This window comes from Mizuhopecten yessoensis, unplaced genomic scaffold (assembly GCF_002113885.1).
Source record: "Mizuhopecten yessoensis strain PY_sf001 unplaced genomic scaffold, ASM211388v2 scaffold11179, whole genome shotgun sequence".
NCBI lineage: Eukaryota > Metazoa > Mollusca > Bivalvia > Pectinida > Pectinidae > Mizuhopecten > Mizuhopecten yessoensis.
This window is the reverse complement of record NW_018408919.1, coordinates 205,665-229,603: the sequence shown is the minus strand read 5'-3', so window position 1 is coordinate 229,603 and position 23,939 is coordinate 205,665. Positions and strand designations below refer to the sequence as shown.

At 34.6% G+C, this 23,939-nt stretch overlaps 2 protein-coding genes across 5 annotated transcripts; one reads left to right on the top strand and one right to left on the bottom strand.

The window, feature by feature from the left end:
- Window positions 1–1,632: 1,632 nt before the first annotated feature.
- LOC110440367 lies at window positions 1,633–15,946 on the bottom strand. Of its 4 annotated transcripts, XM_021483402.1 has the most exons (15): window positions 15,714–15,946; window positions 13,047–13,209; window positions 12,355–12,455; window positions 11,570–11,695; window positions 10,975–11,157; window positions 9,955–10,070; window positions 8,933–9,050; window positions 8,675–8,683; window positions 7,548–8,143; window positions 6,942–7,043; window positions 5,962–6,168; window positions 5,288–5,392; window positions 4,171–4,187; window positions 3,298–3,354; window positions 2,886–2,982 (listed from the first exon to the last, which is right to left on the bottom strand). In XM_021483402.1, exons 1-15 carry the CDS (start codon window positions 15,760–15,762, stop codon window positions 2,967–2,969), a joined length of 1,965 nt encoding a protein of 654 aa, XP_021339077.1. In that variant the 5' UTR covers window positions 15,763–15,946; the 3' UTR covers window positions 2,886–2,966. The 4 variants fall into 4 exon arrangements, with proteins under 4 accessions (XP_021339075.1, XP_021339076.1, XP_021339077.1 ...); XM_021483403.1 differs by lacking the exon at window positions 3,298–3,354; XM_021483400.1 differs by lacking the exons at window positions 3,298–3,354; window positions 4,171–4,187 and having other exon boundaries at window positions 1,633–2,982.
- A 6,401-nt stretch (window positions 15,947–22,347) lies between these two features.
- On the top strand, window positions 22,348–23,791 carry LOC110440322. Its single transcript, XM_021483314.1, has 3 exons — window positions 22,348–22,473; window positions 22,919–23,133; window positions 23,693–23,791. Exons 1-3 carry the CDS (start codon window positions 22,380–22,382, stop codon window positions 23,789–23,791), a joined length of 408 nt encoding a protein of 135 aa, XP_021338989.1. The 5' UTR covers window positions 22,348–22,379.
- Window positions 23,792–23,939: the final 148 nt, after the last annotated feature.

The window sequence follows — 23,939 nt, the reverse complement described above, 5'->3', positions numbered from 1 at the left end:
CTACCCTTTGGTAACACGTGGTAAAACATATGGTGCTCGGAACGTCTACTCTTTGGTAACACGTGGTACAACGTATGGTGCTCGGAACGCCTACTCTTTGGTAACACGTGGTACAACATATGGTGCTCGGAACGCATACTCTTTGGTAACACGTGGTACAACGTATGGTGCTAGGAACGCCTACTCTTTGGTAACACGTGGTACAACATTTGGTGCTCGGAACGCTTACTCTTGGGTAACACGTGCTTTATCCTTTCATATTTTGTGAAGGGGTTCGTTGTACCTGTCATTTGTGTCACCCTAGATTCCAATTATCAATTTTTCGTTTTTCGGTTGAGCATCGAATTGGCCTTGTGTACGGACGCTGTGGTACTATTTTACTATATTGAACATTTGATTAGTTTTTACGTTCTCGTTTGGTTTTTGGGGTATATATGTGTTTTGTTCTTGTCTTTGAAACACGATATTTAAATACATGTCTACCTGTGCTGGTCATATAACTCTGACGTTATATAAACTTTGATTACATAAAGAGACACTCGTTTTAGTCATATTGTGTTTATGTTAAATTATCTCCTCTATTTCAAGGATATGGTGTCCTTCCTTTTTTATCATCCTGCAGTAGAAGCATTTGATCACATAACCACATAGTCTTTTTCTTATATGTTTCAGTATGACATTGTTGAGGTTAATCCTTCTTTAGTATTTGGTATTTAGAAGGTAAATCGATCCATGTGTGTTGACATTTTGTTTAGATATGGACGACAATATTGATGTCAACTCTAGGTCGGTCTTCTGGTGACTTTATATTAGGTTTTTCCATATATTCATTAAATGTCTTTGTATGGTGTGGGTTTTTATTTTGTTACTGGTGATCACTATTATATGTGAACAATCTTCTCTCAAATATGCTTTGCAAGTTATTCGAGAAGATTAGGAGTCTCGATAACTAATTTGTGTTTGTCTCATTGAACACTCGAAAAATACAAAAGCAAATTGGGGAATTTTGCGTATTGAAACTGGAAAGAGCATCTGTGTATGTGTTCGTCGCGGGGGGACTTGCTCATAAATCACAGGTACATGCATAATAGCTATGGTAGCGTTACCTTTAAAGTGTCTGAATGACTAATCTTCTATCATTTTAAATCTACATTACAAATATATCTTGCGAAATGAAAGTGATTGTTATATGTTATATCAAGAACTATCAACTATCAATACCAGAAGATGAATTCTTTATCGAGACATCCCCAAGCAATCAGGAAGTCGGTCGTCGCCATATTCTTTTTTGCCAGACATTTACGAATGGACTGTTTCAGTTAATAATTTCGTCTTTTTACACATTTCTTTGATGGTTGACTACTTCGGTTATTTTTTTTCTCTCGTTGATGGTTCCTTACATACAATGTCAGCTCTTAATCATGTCTATTTCAATTTCAATTAATTTTATAGTCAAAAGACAAATGGATCGGGCAGCATGTATAGTCTATTTAAGCGCCCTCTCCAAACACAGTAACAAACAGTGGTACAAGCATAGACAAAGACATTAGAACACATTCAAACACATATAATCAAAGTAGGAAAAACAACTTCTAGATCCTGTTTATTATGATTGAATCTAATGGTTTAAATTCTAACCTTTTATTTTGGTACCGAAAATAAATATATATATATACATGTTATCAAGAGAAAATAAAAAGAATATGGAGCTGCATGTATCAACATTTGATGGGCTTAAATTACCGCATCAATGGGCTTAAATTACCGCATCAAACAGTTACAGGCGAAATAGTCCAATGTATCACACAAAGTCATTCACCGATGAGTTTGGAAATTTAATTCTACCAAGTAGATTAATTTATTCATATTAAAGACAGATTAAAGATAAAATAAACATGTTGTAAAGCATTATATTCTTATTTATGCAGTTTTCCCCAATATTTTAGCAAAATAGTATAACTGAAAATCAGCCCTCCTCATCATCAATATTAAAAATTTACAAAATAAACAAAGAGAAAAAAAGGAAATGTTAATGTACCATTTCTGGAAATCAGAAGGATTGCATTATTGAGCAAATGATAGAATTAATGTAGAGGAATGAATGAATGAAGAGGAATGAATGAATTAAGAGGAATGAATGAATGATTATTTTCATTTGTTTTAGTTAAGTGTCCTGAATCTTCTAGAACTTGAAATGTAACTGGATACAGATAGGATTTTTTTTTTTTTTTTTCATTTTCATCACATCTCTCACAACCATCCAGTTTCATGGAATATATTCTGAAAAAGGATAGTACGATGTTCAGTGTATTTTATACAATCAAGGAAATAATGAGATGCTGTTTCAAATATAGAAGCATAAGAACATGCAGAGGTCTCAGCTAGGTAATCTCTCGGACGGTCATAAACCATGTCTAGCGTAAGAAAAAAACGTGTGTATCATAATCTAAGAAATACTAAACAATAAACGATGGTCATTATAAAGTTTATTAAAGACACTTAATGAGAATAAACAATGGTCTTGACATTCCACATAACAAATAATAAGAACAGGGTTGCAGAACGTTTAACATTGTTATGATCTGTATATCTCACATACACATAAATGTGAAGCATTGTTCAATATGTGTTTTACTGAAATGATCCAACTTCGTCGGGGGATAGGAGTACAAACACTTCAACGCCATTTACATGGTCTGACGCAACGTTTACCGGAAGTGCCACGCATCATATTTGAATCTTCCTCACTTTTCCTTTCTTTTTTTTCTTTGCACTTTGGAGAGCGGAACTCGAACCCACATTCGGATTTGAGATAGCATGGCTGGCTAGATTCCACATACCGCGCATTTGCTTCCATAAGTCCCCACCTGGTTTGGAAGGCTCGAAAAACGTCACCTTCTCTGGTACCTTCACACGAGAGGATTCCTGGGGTTTTAATTCCAAGTCTGTAATTGCTCTTCTGAACATCACCATGCTGTCGTCCTGTGATAAAAAGAAAAAATATGAAATGTTTATAATTACACACAAATGCTTTTTTAAAGCAACAACAACAGCAATACTGTTATTACTATCTAATACGCTATTATTACATAACTGGTGGGTTTACCTCGATCAGATTTTAAATACAAAAACTCTTCGTGTTAGGGGGAGGGTTTTCGAGGTGCAGGAGGGTGTACAGTTTGAATCATGGCACACACACAGTACATGATTACGCTACACCAAAAGTGCATCATAATACACAGAAGGTGACACGTACATTGGAAAAAAGTGACACTTTCATTGCAAAGTATGACGTACCTCCCCACAACTACTCCTCGTTGATCAAAGCACCAGTTCTGTTGTTTCCATGCGTCCCTTAAGAATCAATTCATGATTTAAATGGCCATTAAAAAATTAAAAAAAAATCTTTCAGTTTTTATGTTTTTTTATTGATGTATGTGCTATATATTTATATTATAAATCAGAAAAATGATCCTTACGAACGAAGAAATATTATAAAAGAAAAATTCTCAACAACGAGTCTTTAGTACTTTTATCTCTTCTAGGAGATTCTTCAGACAAATATACATATATATATCTATTCTCACAATCTACATTTGCGTCAATTTCTTTAATCATAAGATCTGGTTACATATTTTCTTCACACTTCATCAATAAATATACTGAAGCTATTTTATCCTTTTGAATTTGTGACGTTAATCTATTCTACGTTGCAGTAGAGTAGTCAAATAAATAGTCATAGCAAGTTTTTTTCTAATTATAGGTAGTATGTTTACCTTGCAAAAGTAAAGAACCACACAAACAAAATATGCAAATAAAGAAAAACAAACAACGTGAAAAACAACAGAGAGAAACGAGACACTATTGGATTGTTTCCCTGTGATGAGCAGTACAAAAACCGCCATATTGTTTAATTACAATGTAAGTGAATTTGACGATTTGATTGGTACACGGGAGAAGCAAGGCTCCTTCTGATCATACCTAGTGTTAGATTGTTTTTATGGACAATTTATAATTAAAATAACATAAGTTATTTGACTTGAAATATTGTTTTAAGTAAAAATGCCATGATAAAAATAAGTATACAGAATATATTGTTTGAATCATTAAAAGGAGGTAATCCTGAAGTTATTATTGAACACCAGAAACAACGTCAAACCAGTTTCTTACCGTAATGGCGTAGAGATCTGTAAATAAGTAATATCCCTTTGCTATTGCAAGTATTCACATAGAATTACATCTACAAAACGAAAACTTCGGGGTTGGTANGGGGGGGAGGAGAGAGGGGAGGGGAGAGGGGAATAAGAGGAAGGCTCAACTGACACCAAAGAAATCAATCGGGTAAATTTGTTGATGTCTGTTACGGGGTTCGAGGTAATTCCCAGTTAACTAGATACTTATGTATATCAATATTATATACAGATTGTCACAATTTTAATGAAAAACTATTTCTGATATGTACTTTAAAAATTGAATTATTGGATAGGATATGTATCATAAAATAGAAAATGACATTATTATCCATCAAATATTTATTTGAAGCCAATATATACTTAATTTAGTAACTATGTATGATGCAAATTTTGGGTTTCGTAAAATTTGTAACGATTAAGGATCATTTTTTGTCATTGAACACCTACAAGTTTGCTATGTAAAGTGTTCCACTGTTCTTGTTGCAGTTAAATAAATTCTAGTTTTATAATTCTAAAACGTCATATTTGCATATCGCAATGTATCGATTTATTGCAGTGTACAACAAACGCAGAAATACAGGTGATGGAACTACTATGATGGAAGAGCAACAACAAGAACCGTTTTCTGAACTATGTTAAAGAGAAAATAATCTAGAGTCAAACTGGTCGTAATCGTACGGCTCTTTGTTTCTTCAACTTTTCATTGTCATAATCATTTCAATCAATTAACCAGAAATATTCTTTTACCCTTGTTCTCATATTGCAACTTCTATACCAAAACTAGTCATTGACTCTCCTTTTATTTCAATATATAAATGTAATGCATGAGAATAATGGTCGCTTACATCATCATTAAGTGCATATTAAAAATAGCCCACGAAAATGAATTCGTTATTGACATTTAGTTCTCGGACTAGAACTGTTTGACCCACGACTATTTCGACCAAATCCCTTAGTTTTGCTCGATACACCTCCGTGTCAACAATTGTTTAACGAGGCTGAGGTCGAATATTAAATTCAGTCTCAACATCAAGATACATTGACAATACATAAATATAATCTCAGATTAATTACTTGAACAAAGCAATACTTACGTTGATATCTGCCTGTTCTACCTGAATCAGAGAGGGGGCAGTTTTGGGCGTGGTGCCGCGTCGTGAACCCCAGCTACTGGTTGGCGGCTTGCCATTCGGTAAATCCTGATCACAAAGAACAGTAACAACACATTAGGTAATGGGTAGATACTGACCTTTCATAAATCTTTCGGATATGATTATGATATCCAAGTAGCCCAGACAACTTGAGATATAGTTTTTTTTTTACATAAGAAACATTTTCCCCGCGTAAGTAAAGAAAAAAATACATGCAATGGGACCTTCATAAAAATGTAAGCAATTTTTGGGTATAGATAAAATTCTGACCGTCAAATTACAAGTCTTGTGAAATAACTGAATTTATTACAAGTTTAAGTGACGGTTTTGAATTCCCAATATTGTTGATGCTCTGGTATCCCTGCTATACTCTATTGATAATAAATGTATTATTCAAGTTTCCAAATCAAAATCATAATTTATTATTCAACTTCCCATAATAAAAACATAACATATAATTCAACTTTTCATATCGAAATCATAATTTAAATTAATACTTAGCTTAAATGAACTAACACAACAACAAACTTTTAAATAGATGATTATATTAAATTGCAGCACATATTAACAAAATTGGTAAATATTGAATGGTATATCAGGTATCTGGTTATACATACTTGGTAACTCGACTCCATGGGGTGTTTTAAAATCGGCACCTTCTTCTTTTTCTTGATGAGGTCTGCCAACGTTTCTCCTTTTTTCATCCTCATCTTATAAGCCTTCTCTCTGAGGGATTCTTCTTTAACGGTTGGCTTGTCGGATGGAGCTACTTTCTCTTTCTCGTCCACATCTGGCAACCCATCCTTTCCTTCTTCATTCATTGCCTGTGTCAATCACCCACCCATTAGCAACCATAGTGGAATGAAATCTGACTTTACCGAAACCAAAAGGAGGGGCTTGATCATTTGGATGATTTAAGGTGTTATGGTAAAGCCAGATTTCATCGAAGCACTTTTGATCTTTTATGGATTTAGTATCAATAAAAAGCCAGTAAAGGTTAAAGCAACAATACTACAGTGTTTCATGTGCTAAATTAGCACACGGATATATTTATATTATGCAGATGATTTGTAACGCAAAACTTTTTACTCTAGTTCCAAACATTCCGCTTCCTTTACGCTTTTGTCATATTTGTTGCTATTTACAGGCAAGGTTTCATAGCATAGCTAAATTGGTGATTCAATTACGCTTTGTAAACGTAGTGTGCATTCTTTTCTTAATCTGTCACAAAAGTACTGTTGTTGCGAACAAAAGCAAATTTTAAATAATGTCATAATTCAGCAATGATAAACACTTACCTCTTTTTAAATTATGGGAGGTTCCTGTTAGTTATGTCAGCGTTTAAGTAGGAAAGGCACAGGAGAACATGTTAGTCATATGACTTACTTATTGTTATCAAAAGTCAAGAATCCATTTGAATCGATTCATATCACCCTTATGATACGTTAAGTTATTGTTTTCACTGTTTTCAAGTGTGTGGCAGTATGAAACACTTTTGTAATTTTAGTTACGGTAGTAATTATGGTTTGATTATAACAAATTACAAAAAACAGATACCATCACAATAATTTTAACAGTTATTCCTTGAGGTACGTACCAAGTACTTTTTTTTCTTTTTCTGTCGTTTCACTGGCATCTTCAATAGAACCGTTGAGGTGCCGAATGTGATTTTATCTTTTGTATTTAGATGGCTTTTCTTCTACAAAACAGATTTCATATCGATTAAAGATGTCCCTTTATCATTTTCGTGTTTTTGCGAATTGGAATCCGGCAATCAACAAGATAGGAACATTGATAGTTGTTGCTATCGTTGGAAAATTGACGCTTTTAACATGACTGTGATAATTTCCGTACAAATAATACTAAAGACCTCTCAAAATGAACGGCCTATTTTTTACAAACCAAATTTAACCCTGTGTATTTCTCCATATTCGCGATAAAAACATATCACTGCGGGAAAGGAAAGATGTAAACAGTAAAACATGTAGGTATACATATCACATTGAACATATCTTCTGCTCTATGCATTATGTTAAAACGGGTAGGTATAGGATTGTAAACTGGAAAGGAATTGGAAAAGGATTCGGTTTTCAAGCAGGCTGGTTTCGTTGGGAGGAAAATTCAGGTCAATATCATAATCAAACTGTCGTTTTAATAAATCCAGAGACTAAGGTAACTTAAAATAATGCCATCGATAACAAACCATGTGTGAGTGAGATTTCCTTTTGGTCTTTATGTCTGCATCCTGTCTGGACTCCGTAATTGTCGAGACTCGACTTCTTGCACTTTTCCTCCGTCGGCGCCGCTTCTTTTTAATTTTAGCACTTTTTACGTCTGTACCGGTCTCTACCGGGTTATCGTCCCGAGGATTAGGCGTTGCAGAGTGAACCACTATTTCCGGAATATCGTCAGTCAAAGAAAACTCTGTGATATCCTTCACTTCATATTCGTCATCGTCCGAATCTACATCCTGACCATAGTCATCCAATTCCGACAATGGTGATTGGTTATCGTCGTCACGTGCCGAAAGGGGCACAGATATAACGATAGATTCCTCTCGGCGTATCATGATTCCGTTCTGATCCGGATGTATTACGCCATCGTGAATGTTTTTACGTCTATTGCGAATTTCGCCATTTGCGAATTTAGGATCTGGCCTTGCAGCTTCCTCTATTTTCTTCTTCTGGTAGTTCACCCAACAGAAGTAGGAGATGATGCAGGCAACGATGATAACGATGAGAGGGATCACGACAGCAAGCGCTACAGCAAGCGTTGCAGCACTCACGACATCAGAGGTTGCTACAGATAATATTAATTTCATATTAATCTTTCAGGACAAATGCAAAATCCTTTTTTCATGGATGTTCCCTAACATAAGGAAACTTCTCATTTTTTCTCTCTTTTGAATAGCATTATGGTAGTACAGGAAACATTTCAAGTGAAATTTCCTTATTTTAATTTTTTATAAAAGAATTAGTAAAGCATTTAAGAAACGTTCGTGAAACTGCGGTTCGATGTTTGGAATGCGCTATAGAAAAAATAGACATTACAGATTTGAATACGAAATACAACATATGTACATTACTAGTACAAATGATTACCAGCCCAACCATTCTTATCAAAAATATCTAGATTCAAGATGGCTGGATTATGATAAGAGAAAGTTAAATAATTTTACATGTTTATGGTCATAAAGATATAGAAAGTTTGAATCATTTGTGATTGTGATGTTAGGAGAATTTTGAATTTTTTATTACTTTTTTCCAGTAATCATTTACCAAAAGACATACAAAAAAGATATGCATACAGAAAAAAAGTCGGTATACTTACCACAGGTACCTGCCAAAGAAAGCAAAAGTTCATAACTAAAAAACATATCTGGCTTAACTATCGGTTATTCATATTCAGCCCCAGTTTTATCGGTTTGAAGTTTGAATGATCCTTTGCCAACACTTGGGTTTCTTTATTATCATTAATATCATTATTTTTCTTGTAAAGTTTTTTAAGAATGATTCAATAACAGTCTTCTTGCAAATTCAAAAGATTTCATGACATTGATAAGAAAATTGCAGACAAACATTGTCTTACTTGAGAGGCTGAAAACGAGGCTTGTTCCCGGTGAAAGTACTGAAGAAGAGTTCTGGTTTTCATGGCATTGTTTAGGATACTGTGTGATGTACCGGTCATCGCCTGACTCTGTCATAACCTTAACAAGTAGACAGAATAACATCATTTCAATGTGAAATTAAGTATCAAGTTACATTTGACTCTTGAGAGTATGTTTTTGACTCCCCGAAGTTAGTTCTGACTCTTGGGTTTGAAAGTACCTGTCTTTTTTTTTTATATATATTGACCATTTAAATGTCAGGGAAAATGTTGTTTGACCTCTGCAATTGTTAAATATCAAGGATCAACTAACAACCATAATTAAGACTAACCTGGTAGATAAGTATTTGACAGCTAAGTGTATGAACTTACCAGATAAGTATAAAAAGGTAAGTATCGGATAGGTAAGTGTCCCATAGGTTAGTGCCACACAGGTTAGTAAGACTCACCAGACAGGTAAGTCTCGATAGGTTAGTGCCACATATGTTAGTAAGACTCACCAGACAGGCAAGTCTCAACAAGTTAGTGTCACATATGTAAGTAAGACTCACCAGACAGGTATGTGTCACATATGTAAGCAAGACTCACCAGACAGGTAAGTGTCACATAGGTAAGTAAGACTCACCAGACAGGTAAGTAGCAACAGATTAGTATCACATAGGTAAACAGGACTCACTAGACAGTACGTATCAACAGGTAAGTGTCCCATAGGTAAATAAGACTCACCAGACAGGTAAGTATCAACAGGTGAGTGTCCGATAAGTAAATGAGCCTCACCAGACAGGTAATTATCAACAGGGAAGTGTCACATAGGTTAGTAAGATTCACCAGAGAGGTAAGTATCACATAGGTAAGTAAGACTCACAAGACAGGTAAGTATCAACGGGTAAGTGTCCCATAAGTAAATTAGACCCACCAGACAGGTAAGTATCAACAGGGAAGTGTCACATAGGTAAATAAGATTCACCAGACAGGTAAGTATCACATAGGTAAGTAAGACTCACCAGACAGGTAAAGCGGTAGGTTGACGACTCATCTGTCGTGCTGTCCGTGTTATACAGGTTAATGTACGTCATAGAACTGTCAGTGAAACTGTACAGACAGTACAGAAATCCACTACCTGTAAAAAATGGTTAAAATGAAATTTAAACCAATACTATCTTGCCAATTTCACACGTCTGCTTAGCGTATCATTTCGTTAATTCGAACCAATAGATATTCACTTATTTTCTAGCATTTAATCTTGCCAAAGGAAAATAAAGCTTAATGTTTCGTTTTACAGGCAATAGATGATGGACGTCTTTTAATAAATATATATATCTTAACTGACTTTAGTGACGCCATGTTCTTCAAGGAAAAATCGTTTAGACAAGATGTTTAGCTTCACTCTTATTATTTCAAACGATCATGTGCACATTGAATCTAAAGGTCATTAAAAAGTTGAATTAATCTAGCATTAAAAACTGATATGATGTTCACATGTTAGGACTGATATTTAATGCATTTTAAACAAACGATTTCGTGCTTTAAGAAAGTGAGAAAAAGAATGTTTTAAAGGTTTTAAAGAAAAAAAATATCGATACTGATATTGTTATAAAGATACGGGACCATATATTTGAGCGAATAAATAAGGATGGCATCATCAAACAAATGGAACAAAATGATAGACTGGGCAGTTTTATTTCTCATACAGTTTCAAATATGGTTAACTGGTTATATCATTTCTTGACCGAATGGGGAAATACTTTCAGGTTTAGAAAATGCTAGTTTAAACCCTTTGTTTATATGATGTAGATATATTTTTGTTTGTTTTTTTCCAATTAAAAAAGGTCATTTTTTAATTTTTTTTATTTCATATCGATAACACGGAGATGCTGGCATCATTCGAAAATCATATTTAATGTAATGACAATTGAATCTATCAATGTAGGTCGTTACAAGAAAGTTTATAGAATATTACTAATATCTAAGTTGAGCTGCTTGTTGGTGTTGATAGAATGTATTTGTGATCAATCATTACTCACTTGAATACATGACCATCTGGCTACATGATGTGTATGACAGACTTATACCGGTAGTCGTATTACACACATCTGCTGAGGTTGTGTTACCAGAGCATACGTCACTTCCGCTTCCGTTGTTATAGGTATAAGTCCATTGTCCGAGGAGGTCTGTTGGGCAGTCTGTTTGGGCACTGTTAATCTCGCCTACAATTACCAAGAACTTTTGTTGATCATATGTTAATTTAAGATAAATACTTACTCAAAACGCTAAAACAAAGAAATGGTTGGAAAGTTCGTTAAACTATTCTTTAATTGTTCTTCTTAATACAAATAATGGTATTGTAATTTCAAATAAAGATTACCTTTAAGCAGTATAACACAGTATTAAAAATTGTATAAGCTTATGATAACCTGTTATTAAATCCTCATATTTTGTATTGTTGTCGCAATCAATAGGAGAATAACTATTCTTTGTATAACATTTCTTTTTGTTCCTTTGTACACTTATACCATAACAATATGATTTTCCCACAGATCACCATATCTTTCAGTGATAATAAAGCTAGCATAATATAGAAAAAGTTTATGATGGTTAAACAGGACTCTGCGACATTACCATCCTTGACCAGTACGTAGTATGTTCCGGTGGGGTACGATGACCGGTCACATACGTCCGATACGTTTAGCGTTGTAGACGGATTGGACGTCTTTAACCGGTCGTTTCCGGCATAACTGTTCGTCTCTGCAGGTCGGAAATGACACAAAAGTAACGAGTCTTGGCAACAAAGAATAATACCATAATGAAAATAACCAATTTTCCATTATAATGATAATAATTTCTATAACATATGTTTAGTATATTGAATAATTCCCAATTAAATTTTTTGTTGAATAAATAAAAAAAGAGTCAATTTCAGACTAATTTGGTAAACGTATAGTAAAATGAAAACATTAATACAGTTGAAACAAGTCTAAACTTCATTTAAAATAGAATACATTGAGTACAAACATATAAGAAAAAATACTTAACATCAATTATTTTTTAAGCTACATGCTGTGTTACAAGTCTGACACTTATAAATGTGATTTTTTTTATTATGATTTATTTCTCTTGTTTTCACATATTTTTTTTGTCTTAGTATAACTGTTTACTGTGATATTTTCGGCCCGACAAACGTGTGAATGTAGTTACCATGTGAATAACGTCATTGATTAATGTTCGCTGTAATGATAAGTTAGCTCTCATCTTAGAGAGTAGCGAAAAAGGCGAAAATTAAACTACAGCGAAATTTTTTCGATCAACATTATCCAATCATTCGTTCTCATTAATTGTTAAAACGTGTAATGCAATAACGAAGTCTAGATGCCATTCATTAAAAAATAACATATTTCGCTACTCACCTGTGCCAATGAAATATGTGAATTTCGTCGATGATATTTCTGTTAGAACTAAACAAAGGTAGGCCTCAAACGGGAGAGTTAGGTAGGTAAAAGATGGGGACCTACGAACAAAAAATAAGGTATACTTTAATGCCAAATAGAAAGGATTTTGCCAACACGTAAATAAAGATATCGGAGAAACTTTAAGTCTTAAAAAACTAAATCAGAGGAGACATACAATCATAAGACTCTTGGTATAAAAAGTTGACGGAACTATGCACGCTGAAAAAATAGCTTGTTCTGCATAGCATATGACACACGACCTGATGGTTTCTGTTAATCGATGATCGTAAGACACTAATATGTGAATGCACCTTAAACCCTTTGGCAATGGGTACGTTATGTCAAAATGAACTTCTCTGCACCATACAGTTGTTTCGTCATTCAGGTACTCATTGGTGATACTCGGGGGCCTAAAAAGGTGGAAATCCAGATACGTATGGAACAGAAACTGAGGCATGTGTCCACTGGGTATGTGCCATAACTACGACAATACACCAGAGGTGGTAGCATATTATTGGTAGAAGAAGAAGAAGAAGAAGAAGAAGAAGAAGAAGAAGAGGAAAGGGAGTTGCATTTAAACATTTACAAGGGTAATATTTATAAGTTGTGTCTATCCTCGATTCCCTGAAGAATATATAAAATACACTTACTTGAGGACGTATTGTGAACCAGAATAAGAATCACAGGTAAAAGTGAACGTGCCGAAGGTCGTTGTCGGGTAGCTTAGAAGCGAGGTAGAGGTGAAGGTCATAGAACCTTGCTCGCTGCTCGTCCAGGACCCTACTAGATTGGTTGGCAGTGTGCACGTACATTCTACAATAGGAACCAATATACATATATATTGATTTTAAAGTGTAGCATTATAATCGCTAACGAATTATTTTTGGGTTTAAATCACAATGAACATTCGCGATTTTATATCTACAGCGAATATTAATTACCTGGAAATTTGATCAACACTGAAATATCACCAAATTAAAGATTCTGCGAATTAAAAAATCCCGCATGTTTAGTCCCCGAAATAAAATACAGACATAAATAGTGATTTACAGTATATTCACCCAGAGAAAAGTTGATATATCTACTTACTGTTTTATTTTGAATACACGTCTATCAATATATACAACTTAACATGTACTGATATAAGTACCAAATAGACGTCATCGTTATTTTCTCCTAATCTTTTTATAATTAAACGACCAAGGTTACTGAAAATCAGTATTTACTGTATCCATTATGTAACTTCGGGACATATCAAAGTCATTAAAAGTGGTAGATGTTAGTCCCTGCTTAACGTTCAGCATTTAAAGTAATGGCAATAACTGGTTCACCCGTTGTCAGTATAATGCGACCGGGCGGAATGCTGTGCTCGGTGCCTTCGGCATGGTGTTTCAGTGAGATAGCAATATAAAGTCGGCATCAGATCTGCGTTATTACAAGGAGGCAAGTACACCAACAAACCCTGTCTCCAGCATACATGCACACTTACAACTTACTAAAAACACATGGAGGCACGTCCTTGAATGACCTTAGATGTCAAATGGACGTTAAACAAAATAAAACCAAACCATTATGTAACTTGCACTTCCATTAGAGCCTCGATAATCTAGCCACTCCAATTCTTAGCCACTCCCATTCACAGCCACTCCCATTTCTAGCATCAGTGTCTGAATTGTGTGATTGCTAGATTTCTTACAATATTTTATTACAGAGAAGGGTCTTTCTGTTCCCAGAAATACCTGTTGCGTTATAAGAAAACCACATAAGTGTTGGCTGGATTACCAAGGCTCATTTGAACTGTAAGCTTATATGCTTTTATCTAGATTAGACATGAAAAAACGTTCAAACTGAATTCTGTAGTGAGCAAAGATATTTTTAGGACCATAAATGTCGTCTGGTAGTTTTCTTATTAATCAATGTTTGTAAACGATAAAATCAGTCAATCAAATCCTTAAAATCGTTATTTACATATGATAATATTTCATAGACCTTGTAATCATATACAAACAATTGCGTTTATTATGCGAACACAGAGATAATTATTCAACCACAATTGATAATATATACAACCATATTTAAATCTTACACGAGTGATCTTACTACTATCCAGATAGAGTAGTATTTTACATCGACAAGTCCTGTCAATGTTAAGGTTTAACTATTACATAAAGACTAATCATTATTGTAGCTGTTGCCTAAATTATACACCGCATAGATAATTATTCAACCACAATTGCTAATATATACAACCATATTTAAATCACCAAGCTTTTTTCGTATGATATATCTAGCCAATTCATAATTTATTCTTAATAAACACAGTGTAATGGACAATGTGAGCGCCCGCATTTGCTTCAGAAGTGTAAGCGTTTCCTGAATAACATTTAATACACGTCATTAATAGATCAATAGAATTTTCTCCTACCTAAGATTGAAACAAAGAAATCTCCAACCCAATGGATGATTTATCTCGTTGACAAACCTGAGGATTTGCCGAGGGTTTACAACCAAATGATTACAATCCGAGCGTTTGAGATTTCTCTGTGTCACACATAAAGTAAGGAATGATCATTTTTCTCTCTTCCAGTCACTTTCAGTCAAAACGCAACCGACAGTAATAATATTTGTAAGCAAAAGCATATGTTGCGAATAATCGCCATTCACTTTTATGACATCACAATTTAGCGCATGCTATTCTGTACAAAGTTATTCCCCCTAAAAGGTGACATACTAATCTTTCCCGGAAAAAACCGTCAGACATACCTGTAAAGGATTTATTAGAGAGAAAAAAAAATCGCGATTTAAATGGGGGTCATTTTCACGGCTTTTTATCTTTATATCAATCAGTTTTTGAATTATTCTATGCTTAAAAACTAAATTTTGTTAACTTCATTTTAGCTGGAATAAGGGTGAAAAATACATCAATTTGTGATAAAATACACAAATATATGTCTAACCGAGATCATGCAGTCATCTTTGTGATAATTGTATTTGACATATTCGTGGAAACATAGCTTTAAACAATTTCAACCTTTCATTCATATACGTTTAACATTTAATTACATTTCACTGTGAGTTTTTTTTTATCATTTTCTATTAACTCGTATCTCCTTATATAAATATAATATATAACAAAGTTGGTTTCTATCACAAAGATAATGCATATATATTTGGCGAGTATCTCAATTGTTAATAATCAAATACATTATCAATACAATGCATATAATTCATGAAATATATATATATATCGATTTATGACATAATTGACGTTGTCGTATTACGTTTAAAGAAAACGGCTTGTTTATAAAATAACATACCTGAATATCGAACCAGGAATAATATCCATAGCAACGCACCAATCCCCATGGTCTTAGATTGGTCCCCTCCTCAATAAGACCACTGTCTACGTCATATCATCAATGACGTCATCGTATCTGTCCTTGATTGATACACATAGGTGTCATCTCTATCATAATGGATCAGTAATTAGTTTGTGTTGTAGAGGTTTGGAATAACGAACGGTGGGCAGTGATACGACCTGCCATGTAGGGCGCGGGTAATCACATTCGACGGAAGAATTGCACTAAACAGATTAGCGTCTTTGTTTAGGAACGTCGATCAGGTATTTAAGGTCTATAACCAATTGTTGTAATAAAACTAGATCAAATGTAAAATACTTAAATCGGATTATCTCCCTTTACAGTTGTAAGTTTCCTCAGCAAAGCCATTGATTTTGTAGTATTACGGTAACCAGGGTTCTGTTAGAAGAGGTCTGGTTAACTTGATTTCATTTAAGATTCAATTTGAATTTATTTTTAAACTATTCTTTGTTTTAACAAATAGCATATATTCAAATGTTAAATGCAAATTTTGGAGTTCAAATAAAAAATGAATGATAAATAAGTGCAATTTAAATCTTTCAGAAACATTCTGGAAAAGTGTGAAGCTGATGAAAAAAAAACAAATAACGGCCCGCTAAATCGTCCAGGTTTGATACGAAAATTAACATTTATACATGGGTTTTATCTACACTATATATACTAGAACGATAATTCCCGAGGATTTAAACACTAGAAGCTATGTGTACACCATGTACTAGAACGATAATTCCCGAGGATTTATACATAACTATACAAATTACATTTGTCTGAACCCTTTCGAGATTACAGGATTGACTTTTCACATACATTTTGTACTCAGAAGGGCCACAATAGGGATTCGTATATCTAAAATGTATATACATGTATGCATAACGCTAATATCTTTGGCATGAATATTGTTGATCTCGCCTCCGGTTTTTGCATGATGTCATTTCGGTTTGATATCCTCTAGTCGTTGTGCTTTCGCATTGGTTCTGAGCATCAATTTATTATTTGTAAGTTAATTCCATGGCCTATGTCTTTATGAGTTGACGCTTTGGTTTACTTCGTCCTTGCACGCTGACGCTATGGTATACTTCGTCCTTGTTTGTTGACGCTATGGTATACTTTGTCTTTGGATGTTGACGCTATGGTATACTTTGTCCTTGTATTTTGACGCTTTGGTATACTTTACCCTTTTTGTTGACGCTATGGTATACTTTGTCTTTGTATGTTGACGCCATGGTATACTTTGTCCTTGTATTTTGACGCTATGGTATACTTTGTCCTTCTTGTTGACGCTCTTCTATGCTTTTTCATTGTTTGTTGACGCTATGCTAGTCTTTTCTCTTTGTATGTTGACTCTATGGTATAATTTGTCCGTTTATGTTGAAGATATGCTATACTTTGTCCTTGTTTGTCGACGTTATGGTATACTTTGTCCTTGTTAGTTGATGTTCTGGTTTATTTTATCCTTGTATATTTACGCTATGCTATACTTTGTCCCTGTTTGTTGATGCTATGCTATACTTTGTCCTTGTTTGTTGAAACTGTAGCATAAGTTGGTGCGGTAGAATATTTTCATTTTTAGCTCACCTGCCCGAAGGGCAAGTGAGCTTATGTTATGGTGCGGCATCCGTCGTCCGTCCGGCCGGCCGGCCGTCCGTCCGTCCGTCCGGCCGTCCGGCGTCAACTTTTTGCTTTAAACAACTTCTTCTCAATAACCAAAGGGCCCAGGGTACTGATATTAGGCCTGTAGCATGCTTTGATGTAGGGCTACCAACTTTGTTCAAATGAATGACCTTGGTATACTTTGTCCTTGTTAGTTGATGTTCTGGTTTATTTTATCCTTGTATATTTACGCTATGCTATACTTTGTCCCTGTTTGTTGATGCTATGCTATACTTTGTCCTTGTTTGTCGACGTTATGGTATACTTTGACCTTGTTAGTTGATGTTCTGGTTTATTTTATCCTTGTATATTTACGCTATGCTATACTTTGTCCCTGTGTGTTGATTCTATGCTATACTTTGTCCTTGTTTGTCGACGTTATGGTATACTTTGACCTTGTTAGTTGATGTTCTGGTTTATTTTATCCTTGTATATTTACGCTATGCTATACTTTGTCCCTGTTTGTTGATGCTATGCTATACTTTGTCCTTGTTTGTCGACGTTATGGTATACTTTGACCTTGTTAGTTGATGTTCTGGTTTATTTTATCCTTGTATATTTACGCTATGCTATACTTTGTCCCTGTGTGTTGATTCTATGCTATACTTTGTCCTTGTTTGTCGACGTTATGGTATACTTTGACCTTGTTAGTTGATGTTCTGGTTTATTTTATCCTTGTATATTTACGCTATGCTATACTTTGTCCCTGTTTGTTGATGCTATGCTATACTTTGTCCCTGTGTGTTGATTCTATGCTATACTTTGTCCTTGTTTGTCGACGTTATGGTATACTTTGTCCTTGTTAGTTGATGTTCTGGTTTATTTTATCCTTGTATATTTACGCTATGCTATACTTTGTCCTTGTTTGTTGAACCTGTAGCATAAGTTGGTGCGGTAGAATATTTTCATTTTTAGCTCACCTGCCCGAAGGGCAAGTGAGCTTATGTTAGGGTGCGGCATCCGTCGTCCGCCCGGCCGGCCGGCCGTCCGGCCGTCCGGCCGGCCGGCCGGCCGTCCGTCCGGCCGTCCGGCCGGCCGGCCGTCCGTCCGTCCGTCCGGCCGTTCGGCGTCAACTTTTTGCTTTAAACCACTTCTTCTCAATAACCAAAAGGCCCAGTGTACCGATATTGGGCCTGTAGCATGCCAATATGAAGTGCTACCAAGTTGAATCAAATAAATGACCTTGACAAACTTTCAAGGTCACAGGGGTCAAATATGTTAAAATCTTCAAACAACTTCTTTTCAATAACCAAAAGGCCCAGTGTACCGATATTGGGCCTGTAGCATGCCAAGATGAAGTGCTACCAAGTTGAATCAAATAAATGACCTTGACCAACTTTCAAGGTCACAGGGGTTGAAATATGTTAAAATCTTCAAACAACTTCTTAATTACCAAAAGGCCCAGGGTACTGATATTGTGCATGTAGCATGCTGGGATGAAGGGCTACCAAGTTTGTTCAAATGAATGACATTGACCAACTTTCAAGGTCACAGTGGTTGAAATATGTTAAAATCTTCAAACAAATTCTCAATAACCAAAAGGCCCAGTGTACCGATATTGGGCCTGTAGCATGCTAAGATGAAGTGCTACCAAGTTGAATCAAATAAATGACCTTGACCAACTTTCAAGGGCACATGGGACTAATGTCTTAAAATCTTCAAACAACTTCTTAATTACCAAAAGGCCCAGGGTACTGATATTGGGCATGTAGCATGCTGAGATGAAGGACTATCAAGTTTATTCAAGTGAATGACCTTGACCAACTTTCGAGGTCACAGGGGTCAAATGTTGTAAAATCTTCAAGCGACTACTTCTCAATAACCAAATGGCCCAGGGTACTGATATTGTGCATGTAGCATGCTGGGATGAAGGACTATCAAGTTTGTTCAATTGAATGACCTTGACCAACTTTCAAGGTCACAGGGTCAAATGTCATAAAATCTTCAAGCGACTTCTTTTCAATAAGCAAAAGGGCCAGGGTACTGAAATTGGGTCTGTAGCATGCTTGGATGAAGGACTACCATGTTAGTTCAAATGAATGAACTTGATCCACTTTCAACCTAATGTCCTTGTTCAACAATCAAGGTCAGAGGCGTCATATGTTTAAATCTTTTAATAGGTTCTTATGAAATCTTAAGATTACAAGTGTTGGATTAATAACAGGTGAGCGATGCAGGCCCATTGGGCCTCTTGTATTACTATGTTTTATTATCAATAAGTTTTAATCACTCAAACGTTCTAGAATTATAAATCCGTGCATCAATTTACATGCCATCGATTTAAAATCATAACCTTAAATACAGCTAGAAATCTGATGTCATTTTAATATAATTATACAAACAGTGCATATACAAATTGCGACTTGTTAAATCACTACAGCTTAGGAGAAACAGGTTTAGGTCAGTTATGATAGATGTATTAAGTAAATTGTATAAATTATTTCGTCATTTTACGACGGGTTATAGCTTATGGTATTTACCCTCTAAAATTGTATGTTAGCACATTGTTGAAATTGGGGATATTTAGACGTCACAAATCCCGACTAGTTTGATGTTTCGTGTAATTCTTACTTAATCAAACGTGATTTTATGATATGGGGTCTAACTTATTGTATCTACTCTGTATAATGTGTAATAGTAGCATGGGAATGGACTATAGACATTTCAATGTACAACAACGCAAAACACAGTCACTTTCATGTACATATACATTTTGAACATTGAACAATGTATTAATATTCCCCACTATCGACCGTTTATAAGATGTTATATTTTTTATATGTTATTATGTATGGTGTAAAGACCTCAGTGTATTGGCAGATATTCAACCGAATGAACACTTTGGCCATTCTGGTAAGCACAGAAACAAATATTGTACGGAATGACTGAATTGTTTCATCATTGTCTGTATTTTTTTAATTTTTATTACTGGATTAAATAGATATCTTAACAGCGTCGCCACACAGGGACAAAACAAACCACAGAGTCAACAAACAAGAACAAAAAATACCCGTCCATCAGCAAACCTTGAGACAATACACCACAGTGTCAACAATCGATGACATGATATATCAGACCATAAAAAAATAGAATACAATATACCAAATAATCAGTAGGGAAGGAAACAAAATATAAAAATAATCGGCAAAGAATGATACAATATACCAAAATATAAATTAACAAGGAAACAATTAACAAAATATAAATAAACAAGGGTGCAAAATACAAAATATAGATAAACAAGGATACAACATACAAAATATGAATTAACAAGGATACAATATACAAAATATGAATGAACAAGGAAACAATATACAAAATATGAAAAACAAGGATGCAAAATACAAAATATAGATAAACAAGGATACAATATACAAAATATGAATTAACAAGGATACAATATACAAAATATGAAAAACAAGGATGCAATATACAAAATATAAATAAACAAGGATGCAAAATACAAAATATAAAAAACAAGGATACAATATACAAACAAAATCAGTACGGTAAGGCAACTAGGACTGAGATGACAACAAAAACGCGCCCGAAGAATTTCACCATTTCAATACATCAGGCGTTATAAAAAAAAATTTCCAGAATAAAAAAGGTTTTCCGAAATATCATTAGCTGAAGAAATAGAGAAGTGTTAGAATAATTAACAAAACTGAGTTAGACTTAAGGATCCCTGCCCAAACGGCGCTATTGTTTTCGTATATGCAGTAATCTCCCCTTAATTCCCTTTTGGATATAACTGTAGCACTATTGGACAAACACACTTCGGTTGACGAGGTAGCTCAGTCGGTTTGAGCTTTAGTATAACAATCTGAAGACAAGGGTTTGAATCCAAATCAAGCCTTGCTCAATTTTTCCACTGAGAACACTTCTGTTTATAATATTTTGTTTATTTCAACTTCATTATTTTTGTTCATAAAAGTACCACTGAGTATGGTTTTCTTTTCAGAAATGATTTATCAAAGCTATTTTTAGGCTGGAGAAAAGTTTCAAATTAGTGGTTATAGTTTTCGGCAGTGGTACAGGGATCCCTCTGTGGATCCATGATATGTAGCTACATTGGTAGTGAGTCGAACAGCTATCACACTTCAGGACCTTTATGCGGCTCAATCGATTAACTTATTTATAAAAAATATACACAGAAAGCCAAGGTAAAACCTGAAAATCCTTGGAATTGAAAGTAGACACGTCCTATACAACATAAAGAAACCATACGCCGCAATAGAATTCCCTGCATTTGTAATGAACTTGATTTATATTGCAACAATTATTTTTATCGAAAACTATATTAAACACCTCTTTGCCAGGATGGAAGAGCGAAAGGGGTTTAAATGTGAGAGAAAATCAAAGTACACAGAGAAAACCCACGTAGTTAGGCTGATGACTAAATACCTTTTCACGTCACGTCCGATCAAAGAGCCGAAGCTCGGCCATCTTTGTTAAAGACGATTGCATTATCCACGGCCCCAATCCAAATTTCCCGTATTCAACACCTTACAAATAAAAGACATGTTAATATGATCATTAATATATAAAAATGCTGTTTATCTGTTTTAAAAAGTAACGACCAAAATGCCTGTACTTGTAAGGAAGGAGGAAATCATACATATGAAAAATGCAAAATATAAATCTATAGCACTGACCGTGTATATAACGTAATGTTAGACGATCACGAGTGCACTGTCTTGGGAACCGTTTTTACCCTGCGGCTGTTGTTCTATTATCTGGGTACAATGGCATTGTTTGATGCCCGAGGCGTGACAATGGATATATCACCATGTACTAATGGCATGTAATTGCATTAAACTTTGAACAGTCATAATTGTTCACCAAATGTTATCAATTTATAGAAAAGTTTCGTTTAAAGTATTACATTAAAGTGAATTTCAGTAGGTGGTCAGTCATCTTTTATTTTAGTTGCAAACTATTTCTATTTTCATGAAAATGAAACGTTTAAATATACTCTTTTTAGTTTTGATACCTTACACACTTTGTTACAAACTTTTCGAGGAATTTGATTCTGATGACACAGGTGAGTGAAAATACTGATCCATAATTAATATTCTTGCCTTGTAATGGCACAACGGGAATATAGCATTCTGATATTCCGTATTATAACTATATGCTCGGATTCTTTATAACGGGACATGTAATACTACTAGATTATGACTTATATGGACTTTAATAACAATAGCAAGGTAAACAGTTTTTAACTCATTTATCTTGAATAAAACAATATTGTTTGCGTTTTATAATTGAATCTGCTCAAATGGCGGAAATCATTAATTTTAAAAAGTATCGTTTTCTATTTTCCCGGTCACACAACAATTGTTCGAATTCTAATAAGAATTATTTAAGATCAAAATACAAGTTTTCGTGCTTACAGTGAATTTCAAATATAATAATGTATATTGGTTTGATGCTTGGCATTGATAGTGGATCGTTCTTTAAATGATAATTAACTATATTCTTTTCAGAAATTGTAACTGTTGAAATAGATTCATCGTCCATAAATATACGTAATCGACGATCTGAAGAAATCGATTACCCTAGACTTGTTGATTACAAACTCTCCGTCAGGGGAAAGGATAAACGTTTGCACCTGACAAAAACAGCACATCTGGATCGAGATGTACCCATGTATCAAATGTCCAGTGATCATAATCTAAAACTTCACCAGTCATCAAGAAGGGTAAGTCATCATATCCATAATATTGAAGTTTACCTTTTTTTGGTTCACAAATATAAAGACTTTCTTATATGAAACATACAATATTAGACTTTCTACAGTGAAAATAGACAAACTTTTTATAAAATAGCTCACTTGTGAAACGTCTGTTTTCCCTAATGTCTTAGTTGCCGTTATTACTAAACAAATTCGGGTTCCTATTATTGCAGCATTTTTTGGTAGATATAAATTTAAGATCACTTTGCAATCCCCCTCCCCTCCTTCGATACACACACGACTCCCCTTTCCCAATTCAGAATTTGTTCTTATATGGATAAGATTTTTCTAAAGTTCCAGGTGCAAATCACTTTGAAATTCATTCTTGAAATGCAAAACCAGAGAAAAACTGTGAATAAAATACGATATTCTTAACGTAATAATTTGGAATAATTATGCTCGTTGAAAACGTTATCCACTTACCAGCTCGATGATACTTGGAGCCTCCATCTAATAAATGTGAATTTGATAGAATATCGAAATAAACCATTAATATTATAATCTGCAGTTATTGTATTTGTTTCAGATGTATGCTACTTACCAGGACAGTGACTCCGGAGCTTCCATCTTACTTCAGTGTGATGAGACATTACCCTCGTGTAACCTCGTAGGTGGTCAGCTTTGATGTATAATCAACTGACCATAAACGAAATAGACTGGCAATAAGTCTTCTTCACTAATATCTGATAGGAATAGTACTCGATAACGTGCCTTTCTTAATCCTCCTTCTAAATAAAGTATTCTTCTTTTACATTCACTTCTTTTTATGCCCC

What these genes read in the sequence shown, in the direction of transcription:
- LOC110440367 (XM_021483400.1), bottom strand. Translation starts at nt 15,762, where the DNA reads ATGGGGATTGGTGCGTTGCTATGGATATTATTCCTGGTTCGATATTCA. An exon ending in AAAAGAAAAAAAAGTACTTG is followed by an intron (nt 6,169 to 6,941) that starts GTACGTACCTCA and finishes TGATTGACACAG; the next exon opens with GCAATGAATGAAGAAGGAAA. An exon ending in CCATGGAGTCGAGTTACCAA is followed by an intron (nt 5,393 to 5,961) that starts GTATGTATAACC and finishes CTTTGTGATCAG; the next exon opens with GATTTACCGAATGGCAAGCC.
- LOC110440322 (XM_021483314.1), top strand. Translation starts at nt 22,380, where the DNA reads ATGAAAATGAAACGTTTAAATATACTCTTTTTAGTTTTGATACCTTAC. An exon ending in ATTTGATTCTGATGACACAG is followed by an intron (nt 22,474 to 22,918) that starts GTGAGTGAAAAT and finishes TATTCTTTTCAG; the next exon opens with AAATTGTAACTGTTGAAATA. An exon ending in TTCACCAGTCATCAAGAAGG is followed by an intron (nt 23,134 to 23,692) that starts GTAAGTCATCAT and finishes TATTTGTTTCAG; the next exon opens with ATGTATGCTACTTACCAGGA.